The following is a 20,459-nucleotide window of genomic DNA, read 5'->3' as shown; positions in this document are numbered from 1 at the left end:
TTGGGCACTATCTCTGACAATGTTCTGCTCCCCCCCCCACACCCCCCATGAGGCTTTAAGTATCTGACAATGTTTTAATTCTGTCCAGAAGGTTTTCAGTAGCTAACTCCTCAGAAGTGAACAGCTTATACCTTCTTGGTAGTGGGTTCTTGGTCTGGAAGTTCTGCTGAAAACTGTTTACTGTGGGTGACCCTGCTGGCATCTGAAAAACCAGTGGCAGGTCTCCCAGCATCACGGCCACACACAAGCCACCATAGTGTGGCAACACTGCCCTGAGTGAGAGCACAGTCTAATACAAAATCAGGCTCCAATGGGCAAACACTACCCATATCCACTGCTGCGAAGCCTACTCTAATTCATAGATAGCGTGTAACAGCCCTGTTATCTTCCCAAATTTGTCATGTTCACAGAAGCACATCTGTTACCCATAGAGTGGCTGCTGGCTTGAAATTGAACTTCTAACCTTTAGTTAGCAGCTAAATGCTTTCTCTGTGCAATCAAGGCACCCAATACCCACCACCACTGAGTTAGTTACAACTCAGATGGATGCTACATACAGACTAGAACGGCCCCTTAGGGGGTCCACGGCTGCAAACTGTTAGAGAAGCAGACTGTCATGTCACATCTTTCTCTGAAGGGTCAGCTGTGGTGAGCGCTTTAACCACTGTGCCCTGGGTCTCCATAAGAACACTTGTAGAAGAGTACTGTGGATAGGCCAGGACCACTGACACTTCTAGGGCTCCTCAGCTTAGTCGTCAAAGACTAGGAAGCAGTCTAAGATAAGGAACATAGACCTGAAAGAAGTGCTCTTGTAGAGCAGAAAGCACAACCAGGGATTGTGACCGCATGGTGACCGAAAATGTGCTTAGATCTCTGTTCCGAGGAAGTAAAAGATTTCATTTCCCCATTAATAGGGCCATGTTTTCTGGGTCATTGGTTTCCTTTTGAGTTGTCATCATTGTGTTCTCTTTTGTCACTTTGTCTTGCTATGCCTTGTTTTTTCGTGCACATTATTATCTCTGTAGATCTATCTAGATAAGATAGGCTAGATGAGCAGTCCGGAGGAGAAAACATCGGGACCGATGGTTCCAGGGGGACATGGGCGAGGGGGAGGCGGGGGAAAGGAAATGGTGTTGACCAACCCAGGAACAAGGGAGCAACAAGTGATCCAAAATTAGTGACCTGGAGAGGCCTCTTGGGGATTCAGCAAGAGCAATATGACTGAGAAAAATTACTGGAACCCAAATGAAGGCTGAGCATGATAGGGGAACAAGAGGAAAGTAAAAGGAAATAGAGGAAAGAACTAAGAGGCAAAGGGATTTATAGAGATCTAAATACAGGCATGTACATATGAAAATATATCTATATAGGATGGTGGGGAAATAGATCTACGTGCATATATTTATAGGTTTAGTATTAAGGCAGCAGATGGACATTGGACCTCCACTCAAGTACTTATTCAATGCAAGAACATTTTTTTCTATTAAATTGGCATTCCATGGTGCTTACCTTCCCAACATGATTGCTGAAGACAATTGTGTGCATAAGCAAATGTGGAGAAGAAAACTAATGGTGCCCAGCTATCAAAAGATATAGCGTCTGGGGAATTAAAGGCTTTCAGGTAAACAAGCAGCCATCTAGCTCAGAAGCAACTTGAAAGAAGCACACCAGCCTGTGTGATCACAAGGTTCAGAAGGGACCAGGTATCAGGCATCAAAGAACAAAAAATCATATCATTGTAAATGAGGAGGAGTGCAGAGTGGAGACCCAAAGCCCATTGGTAAGCAACTGGACATTCCCTTACAGAAAGGTTGCAGGGAGGAGATAAGCCAGTCAGAGTGCAGAGTAGCAACGATGAAACATACAACTTTCCTCTAGTTCTTAAATGCTTCCTCCCTGCCCCAACTTTCATGATCCCAATTCTACCTTACAAATCTGGCTAGACCAGGGGATGTACACTGGTACAGATAGGAACTGGAAACATGGAGAATCCAAGACAGATGGTCCCTTCAGGGCCAGTGGTAAGAGTAGCGATACCGGGAGGGTGGAGGGAAAGTGGGGTAGAAAGGGGTAACCGATTACAAGAATCTACATATAACCTCCTCCCTGGAGGATTGACAACAGAAAAGTGGGTGAAGGGAGACATCAGACAGTGTAAGATATGACAAAACAATAATAATTTATAAATTATCAAGGGTTTGGGAGATAGGAGGAAAATGATGAACTGATACCAAGAGCTCAAGTAGAAAGCAAATGTTTTGAAAATGATGATGGCAACAAATGTACAAATGTGCTTGACACAATGGATGTATGTGTGGATTGTGATAAGAATTGTATGAGCCACCAATAAAATGATTTAATAAAAATTAAAATAGGGGTATACTTAACCAAACAAAGGGTGAGGTTTCCATTCTTGTCAGAGTCTTGTCTAGCTTTATCACCTGGCTAACCACCACTAGGACGAGTCACAGGGAAATGAACTGTACCGGTTCTGGTTCCACACAGAGGGACCTGCTTTCTTCCACCTGCCCTCCATCAGCTCCCTCCCTTTCAACCCACCGAAATCACCTCCATGAGACAAGCATTCTGGCCACAATCAACAATGCTGTTCCTTCAATGTACCGTGATGTCCATTCATACTTACCCAGCTTCGCTTATTTATTGTACTTGCACTAGCTAGAAATTGTTCACTCCAGCAAACAGCTACCCATTTTCTCTGCTAAGTGTCACAAATATATTAAAAATTCCAAGACAAACTCTCCTAGACAAAGCGAACTCATCCTTAGTGTGGGCTCATTAGCACCTTGGTCATACTGCTACTTATGACTATTATTTTGACTAGTTTATTTCCATCTACCACCTTTTTGAGGCCGGGGACCGTGTTGTCATTAAACTCCCCCCAAGTCCCATCAACCACACATCCAGTACTTGCAGACAGAAAGGTACTCCAGGAAGAGACTAAAAATGATGCTTCATTCCATTAAAAAGTTCTTTCCTGATTTACCTGGGAGTCATCCCTCTTTCTCTCCTTGCGTATTGGAGCTGAGGAGTCCTAGTGAGGACCAGGATGACAGCGGAAGCGACGAGCAGCAGCCCAAGCACGGAGGCGATGGTGACGCCGATCACCACGGGCTCCGACACGAACTCCTCACAGTGCTCGCCTCGGTAGCCCCAGTCCTCGCCCACGCGGCATCTGGAACAGCACCAATCAAGCCCACAACTGAGTCTCCGCCGAAGACAACAACTCACAGAAAAACCTCCAGCAGCTCGAGAGAAGTGAAGAGCGAAACGCTGCCCACATGGCGCTCCGGTAAAGAGTCCAGTGTAAACGTCAGTTGAGCATACAGTCGATGGCTACGTGTGATGCCTGGAACAGACCCAGTAGTACCTCAAAAACTACAAATGAGTGATCAATTAGAATTAAACTATCCATTCACCCTCCTATTTTTTTCTGTTCAAAATAATTTGTTGTTGAGAACAGACACAACAGAATATACACGAGGACTTCCTTATCTTTGTATTCCATTTCTCCACAAACTTTTTGAAGCCTCATGTACACCAATTCAACAATTTCTCCATGTGTAATTCTGTGACATTCAGCATATCTGAGTTTTGCAACCATGCTCACTCTCTTTTCCTAAGATATTTCTTTCCCATTGGCATACACTCACGGCCTCTAAAGAGCCTAGCTAATCTTTCCCGTTGCTGCAGCCAGCTGATCTCGCAGAGGTAGCTCTGCATAGAGCTCAAGGCTCACAGCTGATATGCCTTACTCAAAACGGTTGTTTGGTTTGGGGAAGATTTGAGAGGAGGTGCTCGGTTTAGGTCTTAAAAATTAGCTCCAGGCAAGAGTTTCAGGGATTCACCTAGGCTCCGCCTCTGGAAAACCTGACTGCTAGAAAAATTTGAAATTCTGCTCTGTGGTTTTCCTCTTTTATCACAATTCTTCTATAGGATCTTTGATCAAAACTTTTAGTAATAGTACTCAGGTAGGAACCAATTCTTTGGTCTCATCACAAGAGGAATAGTTGTTTCTGAAGCCATTTGCCTGACATTATCATTCCTACTCCTTCCTCTATTGTTTCGGGAAAATAGAAAATAACTATTGCACTTACAACGGAAGCTTGAAGCTTCTAAGAGCCCAGGTACTACCTAAAGGATGAGGAGTCAACCTCCTTACTTAAGGAATAAAAAAAGAGGCAGGACCAAAGAAGGGCCGTAACTGGCTTGAGGTCCCACAATTAGCACAGAAGTAGGTCTAGAACCCATGTCTCCAAGCTTCTAATGTCCTTTCACCACCATGCTAAATCCTCTAAACTTCAATACCTTGACTCTCCAGAGCAGCAAGGGACTCACTGCTTTTGACACTAATATTCACACACTGGGAACCAAGAGGCTATATTTCCTTTAGTCTTCTAGCTGAATTTTATATTTTCCTCTATGGACGAGTAGAGATTGCTTCCACCCATTCCCTCTGTTCTTAGTATCTGTGCCAACATCTGCCGATTTCAACACTGACACATAATCTTCTTCCTGATTCTCAGTGTTCTCTCCTCTTACACCCATGAGACTTCAGTTGTCTGTGGTTGAGAGATTGTTTTATTCTGTCTTGTTCAAGCGGAGTAGACAGGGAAAGATGGCCAGGCTGCCTGACTTAGCTCATCTGCCTGCTGCCTTTAAAGATTTACTATTTTAAAAAGCATGTGGTGGAAAGGCAGGCAATCTTAGATACTGCTATAGTTTATTGTGCCAGCCTGACCTATAAACACAAGTAGGATTAACTGAAGGGCAGAGGGATAAATGGCTCGGTGAGCCTCACCTTGGTTGTTCTGTGCCTCAGTAGTGTACCCCTGTGGGATGCCTAGCCTGTCGACTGTGTCGCTGTAAGTTGAGGTCCCTTTAAGCCCACAGATTGGAATGTTCATGTCTGGAGCTGGGGACTGACAGTTGATGACAGTTGGGGACCTGCCTTGCTATTTGCTGCCTGGGTATATATAGCCCAGCTCTCTCTACAGAAGGGGACTGGCAACTGGCAGCTCTCAAAACTTGAAGGACTGCTAGTGTCTCACTGTTTTATAATTTAACTGTTAATATCTTGTATTCTCTGTCTGTATATTATTTAATGGCTTATTTCTTTAATTATATATATATCTTTATAAATATATTTATATATAATTACTAGCAATCTGGTTTGTCTCTCTAGAGAACCCTGTCCAATACAGATACTGAGATGAAAGTATACTTGGTACCGCTTCAAAACTTGCTTTTCCTGATATTTGATTACTCAGGAGGACCACCAACAGCCCCAAGTCACTAAGAAGAAATTTAAGTAAAACAATAAAACTTATTTGCCTTCACTTTGGAATAGATGTAAATGTTGATCTTGTACTCAAAACTAACTTGAACACTGGTTATCTACGATCATGAAGAGCTGTAACCAAAATGGCCAACAGCTCCAAGTACTATTAACAGAACATATTTATTTAATAGTAATCTTATAATTAATTCCCTAAGGGCATAAAATAACCTCTTGACATGAGTCTAATTCATGTCTATGGACTGACCCAGTCTTCACACACAATGGTATCCCTTGCTTGCCTAAATAGAAATTCTATAATAAATAGTGCTGTAATTACCCTAAAATTATAGGTAGACATCTTTTTCTTTAGAGAAAGTATTTATAACCTTGCGAAGCCAAGGCTCCTCACAGCATACCTACAAATGGCCCCGTGCTCAGGCATGATGTCACACTTTCCATCATTCAAGCAGAAGTCAGGCTGCAGGTCGCAGAGACTCTGACAGGGCAGCTCTTCCACACTCAGGTAGCCAGGGAAGCATCTGCACTGTGCTTCTCCACTCCAGGGGTCCACCACACACTCGGAAAATTCATTGCAGGCCTGAAACTTGCAAGGGTTGGCCAGATCCCCTAAAACAAAACAGAGAGTGGTGCAGGGAGAGACAAGACACAGGAATTGAAGCACATCAAGCCCACCCATTAAAGCTTCCCCCAAGATCTTACAGGGCAATTTTCCTGAACCGTTCGACTGTCTGACCACCGCCACCACCAAAGAATTGGACTCATCCTTGATTGATGAGCTTCATCCAAATTTCTCTGAAACCCAGACCCCAAATCAAAACCCCATGACCTGGGCCTTAACCCTCCATCGGATGTCATTGTAGGTACTTGCACCTGTGTTCTGCACCCAGGAAGTGTCACCCGGGGCAGGAAGAGTCTGGAGGGTATTTGGTAGAACAACCGCAGTCACAGGGTCAAGACATGAGTGAAATTGGAAATTCAGCAGAAGAAACTCAGGCTGGAAATGATTAGGAGAAATTTTAGTTCCCTGAGAATCTCTAGAGTTAGAGCGGGGAAGGCATTCAGGGGAGGGGTTGATGCCAGCTCGTGTGAATATCAAAGGAAATGTCAGGCCCTACGCCTGGATGCTTGCAAGGCCGCTGACCTGTGAGTGGCATACAAAATTGAAGTAAACACATTGCTTTATTGAACTTCCTTTAAAATAAGTGGTTTAGCTATTACTATAATTTTATAAATCATAACTGCTTGCATTTGTAGGGCTATCCAATTGCTTTTAATACGCTATGTATTTACTTATTTCTTTAATAGAATAGTCCTATGAAACACAGAGATTAGGTAATATTATCCCCCTTTAACAAAGAAGGGATCTGAAACTCAAAGACAAAATAAGTCATCTGGGGTCGCACTGTTGATGTATAGCAGAGCAAAGGCAAGAACCCAGATCTTCCTCATTGTAATTGCTTCTTCGACGGCACCACCTGGCAAAGAATACACAAATAGGGGTACATTGTTCAAGTGGTAAGGGACTTGGGTATTTGGAGATTGGCTAAGTCATTTTCTTCATGGAACAAATAATAGTCATTTAAGGATTTCAAAGGAAATAATGTGGGTTTTTTCCCAGCTAAAGAATGAAGGCTCGCTGCCAAACCAGTCTGATGGTGAAGGGCACTGAAGAAACAAAAAACTAGGCAGTCTCTCTTTCCCGAGTCAAAACCACTGACCTTTGGTACATGGCAGAGGAAGAACGACAAAATGTAAGAATTTAGCAGGATTCTCTGCATCCGAGTCTTCTAAGTAAAAACAATGTTAATATAATTCATTCATTATACACACTGACTACCATCTGTGTATAAAGTGCATTGCTAAATTCTAGCTAGACAGTGGTTAATAAAGCAAGCATAGTCTCCATCTTTTTTGACAGCTTAACTGGAAAAAATGGTATTTAGATAACTATGCACCTAAATGACTATTATTACAAAGGCAATGAACTCTGTGGAAGATAAAAATAGGGTGTTATCTCTGTTCTATTAAATTGGCATTCCATGGTGCTCACCTTCCCAACATGATCGCTGAAGACTAAGCAGGTACATAAGCAAATGTGGTGAAGAAAGCTGATGGTGCCTGGCTATCAAAAGATATAGCATCTGGGGTCTTAAAGGCTTGAAGGTAAACAAGCGGCCATCTAGCTGAGAAGCAACAAAGCCCACATGGAGGAAGCACACCAGCCTGTGTGATCATGAGGTGTCAAAGGGATCAGGTATCAGGTATCAAAGAACAAAAGATCATATCATTGTGAATGAGGGCGAGTACAGAGTGGGAACCCAAAGCCCATCTGTAGGCAACTGGACACCCCCTTACAGAAGGGTCGAGGGGAGGAGACGAACAAGTCAGGGTGCAGTGTAACAACGATGAAACATACAACTTTCCTGTAGTTCTTAATTGCTTCTTCCCCACCCCACCCCCAGCCACTATCATGATCCCAATTCTACCTTACAAATCCGACTAAACCAGAGAATGTACACTGGTGCAAATAGGAACTGGAAACACAGGGAATCCAGGACAGTTGATCCCTTCAGGACCAATGGTGAGAGTGGTGATACCAGGAGGGTGGATTGGAAAGGGGGAACTGATTACAAAGCTCTACATATAACCTCCTCCCTGGTGGACGGACAACAGAAAAATAGAGGAAGAGAGAAGTCAGACAGTGTAAGATATGACAAAATAATAATAATTTATAAATTATCAAGGGTGCACAAAGGAGTGGGGAGCAGGGAGGGAGAGGGAAAAATGAGGAGCTGATACCAAGGGCTCAAGTGGAAAGCAAATGTTTTGAGAATGACGAGGCAACAAATGTACAAATGTGCTTGGCACACAATGGATGGATGTGTGGATAGTGATAATAGTTAAACCCAATAAATGATTTTTTAAATAGGGTGTTATAAGAAAGAATAATACGTGTCGGCCAATGGAGATCCCCTCATAGAGGCGTTTAGGAGAGGAGATGGGTTAATTAGGGTGCGAGGTAGTACCGATGAAGAACACAGCTTTTCCCCAGATCCTGGATGCTTCCTCCCACCAACTACCATGATCCGAATTCTACCTTGCAGGCCTGGATAGGACAGAGGCTGTACACTGGTACATATGAGGGCTGGAGGTACAGGGAATCCAGGGTGGATGATACCTTCAGCACAAAGGGTGTGAGAGACGATGCTGGGAGAGTGGAGGGTGAGTGGGTTGGAAAGGGGGAACTGATTACAAGGATCCACATGTGACCTCTTCCCTGGGAGAGGGACAGCAGAGAAGGGGGGAAGGGAGACTCCGGATAGGGCAAGATATGTCAAAATAACAAGGTATAAATTACCAAGGGCACATGAGGGAGGGGGGAAAGGGAGGGAGGGGGAAAAAAGAGGACCTGATGCAAGGGGCTTAAGTGGAGAGCAAATGCCTTGAGAATGATTGGGGCAGGGAATGTATGGATGTGCTTTATACAATTGATGTATGTATATGTATGGATGGTGATAAGAGTTGTATGAGTCCCTAATAAAATGTAAAAAAAGAAAAGAGGAGAAAAAATGATTAGGGCAAAGACTGTACAGATGTGCTTTATACAATTGATGTATGTATATGTATGAACTGTGATAAGAATTGTATGAGCCCCTAATAAATTGTTAAAATTAAAAAAAAAGAAAGAATAATACAGGAGAACCAATCTAATTCATGACCAAGTCAATGAAAGTCTTAACAAAGTGACTTTTTGAAATGGAGAAATTGTCAGAGAGTGGATTTAGCTGGAGGGTGGGGGTGTGGCAAATAAGAGCTCACTCTTAGACATCTTAATTGTGAGATCATCCTAGTGAAGATAGTCAAGTAATTAGATATTGAGTCTGAAGCTCTGAAGAGACATCTGATCTAGATGTTTATTAAAATATGAGTAATTGTAGGCATGCATATATGGCTTAAAACAATGAGAATAGACACAATAATTCGGGAGAATAATGTAGGAGAAGAGAAGCCGGGACCAAATCTATTTGGCTGGACAACACAAAGACTCAGCAGAAACAGATCCGGTGGAAGAGCCAGGTGCAGTGAGTGGAAGAGCAAATGGGAGATGATCTGGGTAATGTGTGTAGACAGCCCTTTGTAAGAGAATGAGAACAATGTCCTGGAAAGAATACCTTATTAATTAACAAGATGTGGAAAATTTCTCTCACATAATACTCTTTGTCCCTATAAGTCAAGGATTGATTCAACGTAGAAATGAATACACAATAACCATTGGATCCCGCTATGAAACCCCTACAGTAGGCAATACCATTACCTGACTCTACATCAAGGGAGTATTTATCAATCGCCAAGTTCATAGTCTGGTAGGCAGTGGTGCAAAAGTCTTCTAGAATCATGTATACCGCATTATTGACATCAGCAGGCACCGGCTTGGCAAACTTCATTCGGCTGTTAACCACAATGCTACCATTTCTGAAGTTCAGGATTTCCAAGTTCTGGAATCCTGTGAGATTTGATTGGAGATAGGGAACCAGCTACAAGACATTACAAAGGAGTACATTATTATTTATTAAAAACATACCCCTCCCAAAAAGAGATAAGCCCCTCCCCATTGTCCTACTTCTATTCTTTTTTTCCCTTACTCAAACTGTCAATTAACAGAACAATAAATTAGGAACTGCTTGAAAGTTATGAGATTTTCATAGTGATATTCAAGGACCCCATGACCCTGGCAGAGCTATTTTAGACATCCAGAAAGTTTAAACCCCCTGTTTCACTCAACGACCACACCACAGAAGGCATTCTTCAAGCCAGTTGCCTTGTAGTCAGTTAGGACTCAAGGCAACCCTAGGTTGTATCAGGTGTCAGAGCAGAACTGCTGCACAGGCTTTTCAATGGCAGGGTTTTTTTCTGATGTAGATTACCAAGCATTGGTGCCTCTGGGTGGATTTGAACTGCCAACCTTTCATTAGCCACTGAGTCCATTAACAGTTTATACCACCTAAAAACTCCAAAGGTATTCTGGGTATCTGCAAAATTTCTCAGATAAAAAAAATACTTGAGCAAGAAATCTCAAGCTTATTTTAGTCCCAGAATTCATGAAACACGGGCGCTAATCTATCATATTCCCTGCGCTACATTTGTGCTTTCCATTTCTTGCATGCACCGTCTAATTGGTTTTCCTATTACTTAGACCGGGGTTCTATTTGGAGCTCATAGGAGAATAATGCTCACAATAGACCACACTGTCCTTAGCTCCGACCTTACATATTGGGGGACCGAGGACAGTCGTGCAATCTACAGTGATCCATGTATTGCTGTTCGTGCTTACCAATTCCAAGAATCTTTCCTCCAGGGTTTTATACTCCAAAGAACTTTTGTTAAACAGATCTTCTGAAAACATCATGTTAGTCACTCGGAGGCTGAAGAAAACCACCAAGGCACTTGTCTGAATATGCTTTGCGTCACTTCTTGTGGTGGGCAGAAGGACAGTATCCACTTCTGTGGAGCGATCGTTGGCAGGCACTTCCACATAACTACTGATCCTGCCATCTTCCTCCACAGGTTGATAGTAATGTGTGCCTACTCGGTCCAGTTCCAAGGAAATGTCCTGCACACCCATGATTATTTCATCCTCCAGCTTAGTGGAATCCGTGGTTGGAGGCAACTCGATAGACTCTGTCATGGACGCTTTCCACCAGAGCCTGTCCGGGCGCTTGGGTGTACTTGTCGACGAGTCTCTGGACAATTTCCCAAGGAAAGAAGTTCTTGGCCAAGTGTCCTCTGTTTCTGGCAATGTGGTCCATGAAGATTGCATGTCTGGCTTCGCCGTTGAAGCCTCACTGTCAAGCCATTCGTGGCTGGATGACTCTGAGGTCTGTCCCATGTGCTCAGTTAGGAAAGAGTCTCTTGGATCTGGTTTATCTCTAGAGGCAGCGATCTCTGTAGGTGCCAAGAAAAGAGGTGTTTTTGTAACTGAGCGGTAATCAGTGCCAGGTCCCTCGGATGTGTTTTTGGAAACAGTTAGAGCTTCAGATTGGATTGTGACCTCTGCAAAAGTAGGCACAGTAGGTTCACCCATGGGTTCTTCTTCTATCAAGTGTGCGGTTCGATCATCTTGCCCATTTCTGAAAGAATGCTCCATAATTTGGTCTGTTGGATCCATTTGGTCATGTATAACTAGTTTCCCATCTCCCCCCTCAGCTGGCAAATAGGAATCTTCACCTTCAAGCCATGACTTGGAGGGCAGTCCAGTCCTCTGCTCTAATACATTCTTATGCCAGGGCCAAGTAATCAGATCTACCTTTTGCCCAGAACCCGAACCTAAACCACTCTCGAATATAAATGCTTTTTCCATGTATGTGCCTGGCAGGCTAGTGCTCACTTCTAATTGGTCTTCGACTTTCGAGGCCACAGAGTCCCGGCCAGAGGGTGTGGTTGTTCTCTTAGCAGGAAGATCGGATGTGGCAGGGGAGGCCAGATACGGTGAGGCTGTCCAAAGCGCCTCCGAGTCTTCAGTGGAGACGGCTCTTTCTTTTGGCAAAAGATGAGAGGGTGGGCTGGATGGCGAAGGATACACAGAAAGATAATCATCTGACCCTTCAACATTGGTTAATCCTAAAAATAAAAGTTTCCATTAATTAAGGTACAGAATTGCCAAAATGCATGCCTACTTTTCCCTGTACAACTAGCTACATGTTTTTCCCATGAAGTTAGCCGGGAGACAGCTGCTGACTTTTCATTTGCTGTAGCTATCAAACCACACGAAGCCTGATCGTGTTTTCTGAAGTGGGGTAATCACCCACGTATAGACTCACTTCCCTACAGAGAGCAAGGCCCCAACTACTGAAACATGTCTCTAAACACTTGACTCTTCTTAACCCATGAAACTAAGGAATTGCTAATAACCACATTGACAAGAACAGAAACTGAATCCAGGGGGAACTCAGGAACTCAAGGAAAGTAGTCTCTCTGTGGCTCTCAATCTCCCTAGTCTGTGCATTCCTGCGCATCTTTCAGCTTCACCTAAGGCTAAAATGGGTGGTCTGAGTCTACCCTAGATCACCAATGTCATTTTTGAAAACTCACTTCTCCGGACTCTTCATTCCAAACGAGGAAATTGGGTGGATCCCTCTCACACCACCTCCCAGAGGCAGTTCCTGTCCACAAGTACTATTTGTCCTTTGCCCCTGAACTCACCCCCTTCCTCCTGTCAAAATGCTAGCGGTTTTCTCCCGGAAAGCCAAGCACTGTGCAAGAGCCGAGCATTCCTCACCATCTTCTAAGAACTGGGATCCAGAAGTCCTTTCCTCAGAGGCCACAGGCCAGCCGGTCTGAAGCACTGCTGGGGTGACGGGATGAAGGGTCAGACTGCTACCCTCCAACATCCCTGAGGAAGAATGGAGGTCCACCTTCAAAGGGAAGGCTGCTTTGGGGGAAGACACTGTATCACCCAAAGGGCTGTCAGACCAGAGTTCCCTGCCGGTGGTGGCGGGTGGACCCGAGCTGAAATCAAGTGGTGAGATGCTGTTGGTGGTGTATTCGTCTGCTGAGGACCATTCAGCTCGAAGGGTATTATCCTGGGGGGGGGGGGGGAGTTAAATCATATCATAAATAAAACACACACACAGAAAAAATGATTTGAAGACAAGGAGGCAATGTAATGAGGGTTGTGGGGAGTATAGATTCCAACATGTCTGGCATCAATTTCCAATTCAGCCACTAACTAGTTGGAAAAATCTAGGGGAAAACCATTTAACCTCTTAAAATTCATCTATGACGTGGGAATAGAGGAGATGACATATTTGCAAGGCCTCAAAGTGTGGCTAGGGAGGGAACCGCTTTCTCTTGCTTCGAAAGGTTTCTCTTCCTCTGTCACATTGGTTTAATGATTGGAAGGCAGAGCTGTCACTAATATCCACAGTTACCTGCCACAGCCCTGCACACATTGGCCGCGGCAGGACAGAACAGTCGGCAGTTGGGGTCATTATTCTGAAGGGTACTTAGTTAATTAAAGTCCTCAGACTTTACAGGAGTGCTGCCACACCAAAATCTGGCACAGAGAGCAAGCCCTGTGAGAGGGCAGAGCTCTTACGATGTGCGCTTTCTACTGATGTACATAGCATTTTTTCATCATTTTATGTATAGTACTTCTTTTTTTTTTGGTATAGTACTTCTTATCTTGAAAGTTAGCGTCAGTTTTCCAGTTTTCGGTCTATGAAACCCAGGATGGATGACTCTATAGGGACAGCAAGTAGACTAAGGAGCTCAGAGGTTAAAGAGAGCGGATGTCAAGAAGTCTGTGTAGGAAAAGAATGTTTGGAAACTGACTGTGTGATCTACTTGATGTGCTTGAAATGTGGAATGATATTATATCCGTATTAAAACATAACTAATTATAATAAGTTAGCTTCAAGGATGGAAAAGTAGACCGGAATGCAATCCCTCAACATGCTGGTTATTTACTCTTATGAAAAGTAACCTATGCGAAAGTATTTCATGACGATGCTGAAGGGCACAATAACCATATTTCTACCTTCCAGCCTATGGCAAGTGACAAGCAGCAACTGATAAGCAATGCCGTGCACAAACTGGAGTTCAGAAAGTACGTCCTAGATCTACGAAAGCTTCAAAAGAAGAAGAGGAAAGAGTCATCACTCTCAATTTTAAACGGACAGGAAAGCTTTTTCAAATAAACAAATAAGCAAACATATTAAAAATCAGGGTGCACACACCAGGAATTCTGATTACATAGATTTGGGGCAGAACCTAAGTTTTGATACTTAAGACCTCCCCACTGATGGAAACTCTCTGGTGCTATTCTCTGCATTCTAACTCAACCTGAGTTTCTATATACTTTTTTAGTTGTTGAATTGTTACACTTCTCATAAATTAGAATATTTCAGACATTTTCCACATTGATATTCCTACCAGAATTTGTGCAATCATCACGAAGCCATGCAAACTAAGAATAAGGAAGCCTGACTATAACTTCCTCCCCAATCTTGTGACATTTTTTTGCTACGATTGAGTTGATTTCAAGTCAGGGCTGCTGAGTTTTCACTGCCATACGTACACTTGGAAGCCTAATCATTTTCATTTTGAAGGAAAGAACACAAGTTCAATGTAGCTCACTAGAGGTCAGTCTAAGAACATGAAAAAAAAAAAGAAATTATTGGCCTATGGCGGTATCCAACCCAACCCAGGGCCAAATCGGTCTTTTGTGTTACATCCATCCCCCATATCTCTCTCTCTCTCTCTCTCTCTCTCTCTCTCTCTCTCTCTCTCTCTCTCTCTCTCTCTCTCTCTCTCTCTCCATCAAAGGCTTTCTGTGAGAACACCTCACTAGCACACTCTCTCACCCCTGGAAGACAGAGTCCTAAGCAAGAAACCGCCAGGTACATTAGCATTGTTCCCTCCCTCTGGCAACCAATACACAAGAGGGATAATACAATAAAAGGGCCTCGAGTAAAAGTGGAGAGGTCCTTGATTGATCTACTTCTTGAAAGGAAAAGCCCTCTGTCAAGGCAATGCATTTGCTCTTCTGGAATGCAGTCGTACTTTCATGAAAATCCTTTCTATTTTAAGTGGGTCACCATACTGGCTCTTCTTTAATTTCAACTAAGACCTCAGACCCTCCACCTCCTATTCTGTTCTGGAATACTGATCTCTGGGAACTACACGCCCCACGGCCCCTGTCAACTGTCTCCTGCTTGAGTTTGAGTGGCGGGAAACACCAACAGAAGAGCAAATAGCAGCAGGAGTGAGAGGCTGGTTGGAGTGTTTCCTCCCGAATCACCCCCAGCTTCAATCCCGTGTCTCTAACATTAGCTGGGTCTCTCCGTGGGGCTCTGGTAAGAGCACCGCCTCCCTGTCCTCTATACCACAAGCTGGTAACGGTTCCCCGCTGTCTCTAGTCTCTGTGCCTCGGCATCTCGCCTTTACTCCTCAAACCTGATAAGTTTATTAAGTGGTCCTTCATCAAAGAAGCTACTCGAAGCATCTGGGTGATTCTGCTAATGTCCATGCGATGCTTAGCTATTGTGCTAGACGGGGTTCTCTATAAACTATCGCAGCTATGCTTTACGAATATACCATCATTTTGTAAAGCAATGCATTTGAAAGTCCACAAAATTTTGACTCATTTCTGTCAAAAGCTGATTAGATAATGTTCAATAAAATACAAATGGCCCGCAAAGAATGAATGAAATCACTTTGTAATGAACAAAACTGCATCATTCTGGTTAAATATAAACAGAAACCAGGCAGCTGGAAAGGCGATGGTGGAAAGTTGACGGTGCAGCCGCAGCAGCAGGAAATCATTTGGCAACGAGACTTTGGTCGAAGGAAGAAGAAGAATGGGTATATGTATGGATTGTGAAAAGAACTGTACGAGCCCCCAATAAAATGATTTTTTAAAAAAGAAGTATAAGCCAGATATATGCTAACCTGGGTCTGTTCAAATGAAATATATGAAAGAAAAGCAAGATGTCCGCAAAAGAAAGAGAATGTGAAAGGCCATCCTCGGTCAACCGGATGCAGTCTTGGAAGAGTGCGCATAGTCCTGCTCAAAAAATGATCCAACCAGAGAGAACAGTCCTGGCATATTCACTATCTTCAGATTGTGTGGTACCAGGAGCAGAGCTATGACTCTGTGTAGTGGGGACGGCTTGTGCTCACTGAGCTTTCAACACAGGGTGTTTCTACAGAATCAAGCTCCTGTGAGACACACTAAGTAGCCTTTCATTAATGTCTGAAGGATCTAAGTTATTCCGGTTCCTCAGAAGACATGACTCAGTGGGAGGACAAGACGAGTTCAATCCCAGATAAATGAGAAGCCAATAAATGGAAGTCCAGAATGTGGAGGGTAGAGATGGTGGAAGTAAGAACATCAGTTTTTGTCCTGCTTAAAGCTCACCAGGTGCTTTATGAGGACATCGTTTGTTTTATAATATTCTGTCTGGTGGAGAGGGTTTATATATGCATTTATGTTTATATTTGTGTTTGTGCATGAACACAACAACCATACCAAATGTGAGAATCAGAAGAATCATGTAGCCCTTCTCTTATTGAAGATAATGAAATTCTTCTAGCTCTAACAATTCCCCTATTAAAATAATAAAAAATTGCATTCATAGAAGTGAAATGACCAAGGCCACAAAAAATTAGGGGAAAAAATCAGAAATAGAATCTGAGGCTACATTTCTCAGCTAGAGTACTTTCCTGGGCTGCTTAATAAGAGATGCAAAACCAAAGCCAAATTCACTCCCATCAAGTCAACTCCAACTCATAGTGACCCTGGTGGACTGGCTACCCCAGAGTGACAGGTAGTGACCCTGGTGGACTGGGCAGAACTGCCCTTGGAAGTTTCCAACACTGTAACTCTTTACCGGAACAGAAAGCCTCGTCTTTCTACCCCAGAGTGACAGGTGGTTTCACACCGCTGACCTTATGGTTAGCAGCTCAAGTTGGGGCCACCACACCACCAAGACTCCAAGGGAGCTTCAAAAATTCATGAAAAAATTCAATTATCTTTTCATTCTATTTTCTCATGAGCTTTTTCAAACCCCTTCCTATAGACGAGGGTGTTCTCAGGACATATGAAGAAATCATTTCCAGCGGAGAAACTAAAGCCAACAGACTTGACAGGCCATGTTCATTCATGTTAGCACAGGACCTCGGATCTACAAGACTCAGGTGAGCACATAGGGGACAAGGAGAACAGGACATTTCCTAATACTAAAGGTCAACAATTGGGGGATTCCATTGCATACAAATAAACTGTTTTTCCTGCCTCTCTCTTGTTCTACTACTAAAACACAGTGTCCATGGAAAAAACTCACTACCAAGCATTGTTCCTCATAAAACTAGTTACCATGAAAGAGTCATACCATACCAGGAAACTCCCTTTTCTTCTTCTTAATGAATCCAAACCATTTATAGAGCTGCGTTAAAACTACCCACGCTTTAACAGCTGAAGTAAGCATATTTACATTCGTTCAAAATCTAAGTGTTCGTTTATTTTTCACTTCAAGTAACATGGTTTAAGCCATTTTCCTATGCCTAAGGAATCTAGTTTTATCAGAGGAAGCTTATTACCTAACACACACTAAAAAAGCAGCTAAATCCTCAATAAAAATAAGCAACCCATACAATATATGGTATTCCAACATATTGGCAAGTTCAATTCTTTTTCATTTCATAAAAGTTAAAGTGAAGCTATACTGTTTAATAAGTCAATTCACAAATGGCCAACATAAAATGTGAGAGAACTTGACTTTTTAAATAAAGGAATACCATTCATTCCAAATCCAGGTCCCCATTAAAAAAAATGACGGCAATAGGCTTTCTTATACATTTTGAAAGGTGAACTCATAGGTACATGCCAAGAACAGCACTTCATCATTTATTTTATATGAGTAGATGTTCCTATAGTAACAAACTCAACTCATTAATTTTTCTTCTAGTTCAATATATTAACAGATTTAATATTATACTGGCCAGCCTTACTTCTGGCGAGGGGCCCAGTGCAGTTTGCTGATGCGACAGAAAGTAGCGGTGTGGCTCACAGGCGCCCACCTAACAGAAACAGCATAGAACGCGGTCTGTGAAGCAAGTGATTGCGCGGGTGTGCAAGCAAGGAAATTGTCCGGTTCAATGTCCCAACATGTCTATCCATAATTCTTTAACCTGCTTTAAAATTAATCTCACCTCTAGGACAGAGTCAAATCATATGAGTAATTTTAAAAGAATTAATACCATTTCAAACTGGTCATTATTTTAATGCCTTATCAAACCCACTAGTCCTACATCAAAGAAAGATAAGGCTGTCTGCTATATATGGTAGACCATACATAGGGTTGTTATGAGTCAGAATTCCCTCGATGTCACGCAGTTTGGTTTGAGTTTGGGTCATTATCATCCACTAACAATTCCATCAACTCGCTCACTGAAATTGAGTCAATTCCAAGTCATAGCAAACCCATGGATCAGAGTAGAACTGCCCCAATGGGTTTCCAAGACTATAAGTCTTTACAGGAGTAGAAAAGCTCATCTTTTTCCTGGGAGCTAGGAGCAACTGGTAGCTTCAAATTCCTAGCCTTGCAATTAGCAGCCCGATGCATAACCAGAGCGACGAAGATTGAAATGACCACCGACAGCCAAAAGAACAAACGGATCTGTCTTGGAAGAAGTACAACCAGAATGCTCCTTAGAGGCAAGGATGGAGGGACTCTGTCTCACATACATTGGATATGTTATAAGTTTCCAGTCCCTGGACAAGACATCATGTTTGATAAAGCAGAGGGCAGTGGAAGAGGAGGATCTTTGGGTAGATGGATTGGCACAGTGGCTACAATGACGGGCTCGGACATAACAATTGTGAGGATGGTGCAGGACCGGCAGCGTGTCATTACAGGGTCACCACGAGTCAGCACAGGCTCAAGGGCACCCAACAACCACAGCAACAACATTCCAATATCAACTCATGCTGACACACTGCAAATGTGACCACCGTGGGCCCAGCCCACCAACACTTGCCGATCATGGCAGCTCTCTACTCAGTGTCCACCACAGGCCAGGAGGACCCACTGGGCAGATATTTCTGGTTTTCAATAGTTAGAGGAAGCTACATTTTTAAAATTTTTAATCAATCATTTTATTGTGGGCTCTCACAGCGCTTGTAACAATCCATACATCAATTGTATCAAGGACATTTGTTCATATGTTGCCATCATCATTTCCAAAACATTTTCTTTCTACTTGAGCCCTTGGTATCAGGTCCTCTTTTTCCCCTCCCTCCCCGCTCCCCCCTGAACCCTTGAAAATGTATCAGTTATTTTTATTTTCACATTTTACACTGTCCACTGTCTCCCTTCACCCATGTTTCTGTTGTTCATCCCCTGGGCTGGGCGGGGGCGGGGGGGAGTGCTGTATATCAATCATTGCAATCGAGGAACCTTAAATTTTATGTAAAAGTTGCCACTCTTAATATATTGGCTCATTTTTTTAAGTGCATGTCTGGAGCTGAATCCATTCCACTGTCTCCAATTTATAAACTCTGGCTTATAAGTAATTTCTCTCTTTACACTATTAGCTCTGGAATATCAACACAACCTCCTGTGTCTAGAAAAGATCCGTGTTGACTATGGTTAGAACGACGAGATGACGTTGTGGTGGTGATGCTTGAGCAACACCTCTTACTAGGATTAATTAACCTGTTGGGTTATACCGTTTGTGAGTTATATGCAAACAAAACCGTTAGAAGAAGATGACGACGATGATGGCAGCGGACTGGAGACTTGCAGTGCCAGGTTGGCATAGAAGCATCACTCCCTGAATCCAGGAGGGACTTGCATGAAAGCATCTATGTCACCGTGCATGCTTAGAAGTCTGTCTGCTCAAAGCCTTATTACTAAAATCTGCAATAATCTGCTAACTTACAACGAGATAAAATCCACTTGTCCACTCAGGAGTTGAGCAAATGACCTGAGCAGAAGTTTTTCAAGGGCAGAAATCAAAATGGCCAATAAATATATGAGAAAATGTTCTGGATCATTAGCCATAAGAGAGATGCAAATTAAAACAACTATGAGAAACCACCTAACACCCTGAAAGATAGCCCAATTCAAAAAATCAGAAAGTAACAAGTGTTGGAGGGGCTACAGAGAGATAGAAATGCTTGCTACTGCTGGTGGACCTGTAGGTATGTACAGCCACTATGGAAATAAATTTAGCGATATCTAAAAAGATGGAGATCAGCTACCATACGACCCAGCAATCCCCCTATGGGGCATATACCCAGAAGAGACAAGAAACAAACCACGGCCAGACATCTGTGCTCCAATGTTCATCATGGCGCAGTTCACAATCGCAAGGAGTTACAAACAACCCAAATCTCCATCAACAGACGAGTGGACTAAAAAACTGTGGTACATGCATACAATGGAGTAGTACACATCCCTAAAAAGCAGTGATGAATGCATGAAGCACATTGCCGTATGGGAAGAACTGGAGGAAACCATGCTAAGTGAAGTAAGTCAAGCACAAAAGGACACGTACAACATGAGTCCACTGAGGTAAGCTCAAAGAATACCAAAGGGGCATTGGGAAGAAGCTAATGTATAGATACGTCCCTTGG

General features: G+C 43.1%; 1 protein-coding gene across 1 annotated transcript in view; it reads right to left on the bottom strand.

Annotated features, from left to right (window-relative positions):
* The window catches only part of IMPG2 (interphotoreceptor matrix proteoglycan 2), a 113,560-nt gene that overhangs the window by 20,130 nt on the left and 72,971 nt on the right, over positions 1-20,459 (bottom strand). The window contains exons 13-17 of the mRNA XM_075542609.1: positions 12,597-12,900; positions 10,653-11,938; positions 9,636-9,855; positions 5,716-5,926; positions 3,005-3,193 (exon numbers count right to left, since the gene is read on the bottom strand). Coding sequence (XP_075398724.1) covers positions 3,005-3,193; positions 5,716-5,926; positions 9,636-9,855; positions 10,653-11,938; positions 12,597-12,900 — 2,210 coding nt within the window. The remainder of the gene's footprint in view (positions 1-3,004; positions 3,194-5,715; positions 5,927-9,635; positions 9,856-10,652; positions 11,939-12,596; positions 12,901-20,459) is intronic.

This window comes from Tenrec ecaudatus, chromosome 2 (assembly GCF_050624435.1).
Source record: "Tenrec ecaudatus isolate mTenEca1 chromosome 2, mTenEca1.hap1, whole genome shotgun sequence".
In the NCBI taxonomy this organism is placed as follows: domain Eukaryota; kingdom Metazoa; phylum Chordata; class Mammalia; order Afrosoricida; family Tenrecidae; genus Tenrec; species Tenrec ecaudatus.
Note: the sequence above shows the minus strand (reverse complement) of the source record. Positions and strands in the feature narration are given on the sequence as shown.